The sequence below is a fragment of the Parus major genome, chromosome 20, assembly GCF_001522545.3.
Source record: "Parus major isolate Abel chromosome 20, Parus_major1.1, whole genome shotgun sequence".
Classification (NCBI taxonomy): domain Eukaryota; kingdom Metazoa; phylum Chordata; class Aves; order Passeriformes; family Paridae; genus Parus; species Parus major.
In genome coordinates, this window is record NC_031788.1 from 1,721,002 (window position 1) to 1,728,064 (window position 7,063).

Below are 7,063 nucleotides of genomic sequence, written 5' to 3' on the forward strand. Positions count from 1 at the left end.
GTCGGTGCCGTGCTCTGCCGGTGCCGCTGCTCCGGTCCGCCCCCTGCTCCGCCTCCCGGACCCGGAGTTTCTATTCCCCGTTGCACACACAGAAACGGGGAAATTGCGCTCTCTTCGTACCAAAAGTAGCGGCGGGGGAGGAGCAAAGAGACACGAAAGGCGGCGGGGGGACCGGAGCGGGAATCTGGCGATGGGGCAGGGATATGGGAATGTGGGAGTGTGGATACGTGGGTGGGGTACGGGAATACATGGGGAGATGGCTACAGGGATATGGTATGGAAATATGTAAGGATACACCTACAGGGATGTGCTATGGAATACATGGGGACACTGCTATGGGTCCAGGGCCACCAGGGCCCGGTCTCCTGCCTGAGACTGGCCTGCAGAAACACCTGAACTGTCCAGGATGAAGGGGGTGTATCAAATGGATCACGGGACCATATGGAGGCCATTTGCACTGTATAGATCACATAATGCAAATTTCAGCCTCATGGACTGTTACAAACCATGTGGGGACCACACGACATCACAAGGACACCACATTGAGGCTGCTTAGACTGCAGGCAAAAAGGCCACAAAGACATGAGACTGCTTGGAATGTGTGAAGAAGGAACCTGTAGGACACAGTGACTTGGGGCAAATGTAGGACAAATTTCAGGGGATGCAGTGAGATGCCTCTGCAGGGAAGCCTCCTCACCTCTTCCTTCTTTCACCTTGCTCCTGAGTGCGATGGTGTGCAGTGCAGGCCAGTGCTCCACTGCTTCAACCCCTCTCCAGGCAGATTCCCACCCCTCCGAGACCCTCATCCCTGCACGGGACTGCAGGGATGGGGATGGGTCCTGCAGTGGTGCCAGCCGGGGGGACAGTGGGACACAGCTGCTGCTGTGCCAGAAGATGGCATTGTGCTCACAGGGAGGGCTGGGCAAGAGAGAAGGGAGATGTTTGGGTGGTGGCTTTTGTCTTCTCAAGCCACTGCTGCTGTGCTGGAGCCAGCCAGGGGATGGCTGAACCTGCCAGTGGAAAATGGGGAATTCATCCCTTGGTTTGCTTTGCTTCCATGTGCAGCTTTTGCTTCCCTCATAAAGCAACGTTATCTCAAACCAGAAGGGGTTTGGGTTTTCTCTTTGACCATTTGATTCACTCCACCGTCCCACCAGGATCATGTGTAGGGCTCAGTTGTCTGACAGAAGGAACATAAAATGAGTCCTTCCCTTGATAGGTGCAATAAAACTGACCCTTCTCTTCCCTGCTTTTTCTGTGTGGGTGTGAGGGGTGGACAGGGCAAGGTGAGGCACCTCCTGGGCCACTTGGAACAGTTTTGCATGTCTGGAGCAAAGTCTTCATTGTCTCGGGATGTAGCACAGCCAGAACAAACACCGGTGTTCAGAGACAAGGGACAGGGAGGGAGGGATCTAATTAAACATTTATCCTCCAGCATCTCGGCTCTCAGAATTAAGGCAAAATTTGGAAAATTGAAACTGAAAATGAAAGGCAAAAATAGGCAGATCATAAGAAAAGGAAGTAGAATCCAAAACACATATGACTTTTTTTTTTTTTCTTTCTCTTCTGGAAAATGTAGGTTCACTGAAAAACCAATAAAACCTTCTTGTAAGAAAGAATCAGTTCTTATTATTCTGGACTAATCTGAAACAACTCAGGTGGAAAAGATGTTTTCCTGTTGGTATTTTCAAGAAGAATATTTTAGTATTTTAAATTCAAGACAATGCTTTCATCACAGTATTTGAATTAATGCATAAAGTGTGAAAAAGTAACCAAAAAAAGAAGATAAAAACATCATTTACATAAAATATTTTTTAATTTAATTTTTTTTAATTCTTCTCATTTGTCTTCTTGAGTAGCATTATTTTCCAAGTTTTTGGCTTTTTTACCAAAATTCTAAAATTTGTGTGACAGGTAAAAAACCATTTGTAGCTTAGCTTAATGGTTAAAATCTAAAAATGTCTGTGGCACAAATTATAGTGAACATTGCACCATGTCAAATTTTGGGTGTACCTCAGTGAACTGTGGGTTGATGCTGCTTGCCCTGAGCACCTGAATTTGCTGCTTCTCTCCAGCAGAGGCAGGTGTAGAATGATGTGATGTCTGCTCTGACATTTTTAAAGCCACCTTTCCTGGGAATCCTGCTTCAGACTGGTTCTTGCTGCTCTCTGGCCTCGCCACTGGAGGACACAGCTGCATGCTCATGTGGTGGTGTGTGAACAGACAGGTTCATTTCATGCTTAGCTTGTCTGAAGATGCTTCTGCATGTGTTTACTTCATGATTAAGACCTCCACTGAGAGCCAGGGAGAATCCAGGCAGGAAAGGACAGGCAAGGCCTGCAGGGCTATAGGGAGACATGGACTCAGGTGTTGTGAACATGATGGTCCCACCAATGAGCAGGTCAAAGATCATTGCTGGACTGACTCAGAGCACTGCAACAGTTGCTGGATTTTGGCAGCAGGGCTGGTTTCTTGTGATATTTGCATGGCTTGGAAACAGCTTGTATTTTTTTATTCTTCCCTTTTTTTTTTCTAGTATGGACATACTTCTGGTCTAGCAAGTGACCTGAGGCTGCAGAATTAAACTAGGGAAGGTAGATGACTGAAAGGGAAATATTATGTCATGATGGTTTCCTTCAGGGCCAAAAAAAGAATAAGCTACTGTTTTGTTTTGTTTTTTTGCACTGTAGCCAGGAGTTTGCCTCCATGATCCTGATGGGTCCCTTCCAAGTCAGCATATTCTGTGATTCTAAGGTGAGAATGCCCAGTGGTAGATATTGATTCCTGGGAATATTGATTCCTGTCAGAGGGTGATATTTCTCTTGCTGATGAGGAAAGATGTGCAGCAGCCTTGTCTTGTAGGCAATGCAGCTGCTGAGGAGCCACCTTTGGGCAATAGAGAGAGGTGTAGCTGAGGGTGAAACCCAGATCACAGGGGAGTTCTTTGGAACTGCTTAAGTGGATATGAGGAATTGTCTCCAGACATCTTTCCATACCCCTTGTAGAAACGTTTACATTGGTAGGACTCTGACAGTACATTGTTCATTAAAGCTTTTGATCTTTAAGCTCAAATGTGCTTGCAGGGGTACAACAAGGGGCACATGGTGTTGTGCTGTTTGTGGGAGGCCCTGTGTGCCTGTCCAGACCTGTGGGACTGTCAGTGTCTGTGTGTGACCCCACCTGTCCTCTGTGAGCTCCAAAACTCCTTGGAGCTGTGGCAGCCTCCTCTCTCTCCCAGGCTGCTCCTAACAGTGGTGATGGAGGGGGAAAGCCCTTTCCATGGTCCCATGCTCTGGATGTGCACCCAGAGGTCAGTCTTAGGCTGAGGGATGTGAGAAAAGGCTCTGTAGAAGGGAGCAAGGATTCCAATGTGCCCATGGATGGGCCCACAGAGATGCCACCAACATCATCCAGGACAGTGTGAGCAAGGCCAGAGCCACAGAATGGCCAGGGCTTGTTCTTCACTGAGCACAGGTGAGCCCAGAGCAGTTTGGTGTGGCCAGTGGGGACTGTGGAGACAAATGGGCCTGAAAGGAGGCTCTCCAAGGAGCTGCTGATGCCTTCTTGGGGCTACCTAAAAAGAGAGGCCAGACAAAATAAAAGGGAATAATAAACAGTTCTATTTATTGAAGGACCTTCAGGTACATTTCAGGCTCAGTGCCCCAGGAGCTACACCCAAAATGGACTTTCATGGGTTTTCAGACTTTTGTAACTTTTATAAGTTTGGTCCATTTGCATATTGGGGGTTAATCTTCCAATTACAGCTTCAGCTAATGAAGTAATTAACCCCAAACTTGTACCACCACCCCCCCCTCCACAACAATTCACTTTTGTTCACATTTCTTGGGGTCTGAGATAGTGAGGTGTCCTTGATTCCCAGGCCTGGAGAGGAATTGTTTTATCTGACTAAAATAGGAAAGCAGTAGCTAGCAATCTATATGGAGTTTAGGGTTACACACTAAACAAGTGTAGGCTTACAAATATATGAAAAATATAAAAGCTAAAATACTAAGGCATCAGTGCTAAAATCAGCTGAGGCTGGGGGAGGTTAGACAGGAGAGAGGGCCAGAGGAGGTGCCCAGAACAGGAAAAGGCCTTAGGGCACCCTGCTGCCAAAACTTCTTGCCCATGGAATATCCAAGGGAGACCATAAAGGTTAGAAGGGTGAAGAAAGAAAAGGGTAGAAAAGGGTCTGGAAGAAGTCCAGCTTTGCCTTTTTCCCCTGATTTACACCCATACAACCCCCACCCCTACCCAGCCCTGAGCCTTCCCCGTTTTTCCTGCAGGGCCCAGTTGTGGCAGAGGTTGCAGACACAGAGGGGACAGGATGTGCTGCCTGCAGCTCACGGGAGGGCAGGGAGCTACAAACACTGCCACCTTCAGAGAAGGACCCTGGACAAGCTACCCCAGGTCCCACACAGCCCCAGTGCCAGAATCCATTTGTTCCCTTCTCCCACGTGCACTTGCCCGGTTTCATTTGCCCCTCATTATTGCCAAAGGGAGCTACATCACCCAGAGAAGATGCAGTTGAGGTGCACCTGGCTCCAGGTATGGGGTGGAAGGGAGCAGCTGTCTGGAGTAAGGACCTTTGGCTGCTGCAGTGTGGGACTGGGGGATGTGGATGGATGAGGAGTGGGACCAATCCTGTGGGGTGCACCCAAACCTCCAGGTTTGCTGTTCCTTCTGCAATGAAAGACACTGTAGGCCAGGAAGATACAACTGCCCCTGAAAAGGTGAAAAAGGAAGTCAAGTTCATTACCTCCTATTTCTTTCTGTTGAGCCAGCAAACTTGTGGGTTTGTGGTTGCAAAACAACCCTCTATTTCATAAGGCCGAGAAGAAGCCATTTCCCCATCAAGTGACCGGATCTAAGAAAGAGAAAGAAAAGGGCTGATAGCCTTTCCCCCAAGGCCTGCAGGATCCTAAGTCATCACAGGGGCCGAGCCCTGGGCATGTGACAGGGACATTGTAGTTCCAGTTCAACCATTGCAGCCCTGCAGTCGTGCTGCAGAAACCCAAGCCCTGGGACAGAAGGTGGCTGTGGTGGACAGAAGGTGGTAACGAGGTCGTATCAGGAGCCACAAGAAGCCACCCAGCTGCTCGGTGCCTCTGACCAAAGCCTTCCTCTGAAGAAGCCCTGCTTGAGCCGAATACAGAGGGAGCCAAGAGGGACGTGATGCTGCCTGTGACCCATGTGCTGGCCTTTGGTGAGTGCCAGAGGCTGTGGGAGTTCCTAGAGGGTGACAGGAGGTGTCCAGACACTGAACAGAGATATTACACAGCTGCTTCTCTTGCAGGTGCTTGGCTGGTGGCACAGAGCGAGGCTACACTGAGTGAGTATCTTGAGAAGGTAGATGGGGAGTTTGGACACATTTCTGGGCCCACCCATCTCTCAGGGCTCTTCCACAGCCCCCTGGAACAAAACTCACCCTTATGTGGAGACAGGGCCTGGTGGCAGCCCTGGGCTCACGGCAGGGCAGCTGCTGGGGGCTCCCTGCCTGTCTGGCAGCACCTCTCTCCCTGTGCAGGTGCCCCCACAATCTCCATCTTCCTGAAGCCACCTGGGGTGATCCCACTAGGAGGCTCCACCACCATCTGCTGCATTTGCCAGCACAGCTCTGGGAGCTTTGTGCTGTACAAGGGCAGCCACCGGCTCCATACCCAGAGTGGCAGCAGGGCCGAGTTCTCCATCTCTAACGCCACCTCCCAGGACAGCGGTACCTACAACTGCCATTACCTGCAGGGAGGCACCGTGCTGGCTCGAAGTGAGGAACTGGAGGTCTTTGTGGAAGGTGAGAGAGATGCTGTTTCCCCTCTTATGGGGTCACACGCCCCAGGGCACACCAGGATGCCCATAGCCATTTCCATGATGGGCAGGGTTCTTCCTCCTCTTCCCTGGCTTGGAGAGGTGGGGACCATCTTCACTTCTGCCTGAGCCAGCTGGTGGCTTCACAGAGATGCTGGAGCTCCTGGCACCACATCAAAGCTCTCTGCACCTTCTCATTCCCTCTCCTGTCCCCACAGAGCTCTGTCTGCCCAGACCCCACCTCTCTGTCCTGCCTGGCCACGAGGTGACTGCAGGAGCTGATGTGATGTTCCGCTGCAGCTCCACACACCCCAGCACCGGCTGTTACCTGTACCTGGAGGGGCAGATCCGAGCCCAGCTACTGCCAAGGGAACGAGGTGACTACAACCTCTCCCACGTGCAGAACGGTGACAGCGGCCGCTACAGCTGCCAGTGCTACACCATCAATGCTTCCAGAGAATGGTCTGCTGTCAGCAACACCCTGGACTTGGTGGTGAGAGGTGAGACATCCAGCCATAATCCTACTCTACGTCCTGGGGGAACTAGAAAAGAGCATTTAGGACAGGAAAGCAGCTCTAAGAGGGGTCCAAGCAGAGGGTTACAGCTTCCTTCAGCTGTGTTTGAGCCTGGCCAGCTCCTCAGAGACCCTACAGATGACCTAGAGACCCTATAGATACAGGGTTGCTGGGCTGATAGGTCCAAGAGTCAAAGGACACCTCTCCCTGCACCTCCCAGCCCCAGGGACAGTCATATATCTTGTCACAGCTCAGTGTCACAATTTCACTGGCAGTGGCATCTGAGGGCCAGCTCCATGTTTCTTCTGTCCTTCCCATCTTTGGTACCACCGAAGGGTGGGGTCACAGAGAGAGACTGTGAGTAGGGGGTGCTCCAGGGGACAGGGATATGGAATGTGCAGCTGGGGGTCCCCTCGGGGCTCCCTTTGCTCCCTATGAACTTCCCTTCGCGTCTCTTTAGCCCAGGACCTCCCTGGGGTGTCCCCTTGCCCTGTGTGTCCCCTCGGATCCCCCGCTGCCCCCACAGGAGGGCTGGGATCTCCCGGTGGGTCGCTCCCCGGTGACGGTGCCCTGTGTCCCTGCAGATTACACTCTGTGCAACACCGTGCGCCTGGCGCTGGCGGCCGCGCTGCTGCTGCTGCTGCTGCTGCTGGGGCCGCTCACGGCCAGGGCAGCACGGAGCCGCTGCTGGAGGAGCCACTGCTGAAAGAACCACAGCTGGAGGAGCCACAGCTGGAGGAGCC

The 7,063-nt window shown here is 51.5% G+C and overlaps 1 protein-coding gene and 1 long non-coding RNA gene across 2 annotated transcripts; one reads left to right on the plus strand and one right to left on the minus strand.

The window, feature by feature from the left end:
* Positions 1-3,604: 3,604 nt before the first annotated feature.
* On the minus strand, positions 3,605-5,013 carry LOC117245369. Its single transcript, XR_004500009.1, has 2 exons — positions 4,760-5,013; positions 3,605-4,683 (listed from the first exon to the last, which is right to left on the minus strand). It is a non-coding gene; the product is annotated as an uncharacterized LOC117245369 (long non-coding RNA).
* Positions 5,008-7,057, plus strand: LOC107213086 (leukocyte immunoglobulin-like receptor subfamily A member 1). Its single transcript, XM_015647116.3, has 5 exons — positions 5,008-5,206; positions 5,297-5,332; positions 5,528-5,791; positions 6,024-6,305; positions 6,905-7,057. The coding sequence occupies exons 1-5, from the start codon at positions 5,176-5,178 to the stop codon at positions 7,024-7,026; spliced, it is 735 nt and encodes a 244-aa protein (XP_015502602.1). The 5' UTR covers positions 5,008-5,175; the 3' UTR covers positions 7,027-7,057.
* Positions 7,058-7,063: the final 6 nt, after the last annotated feature.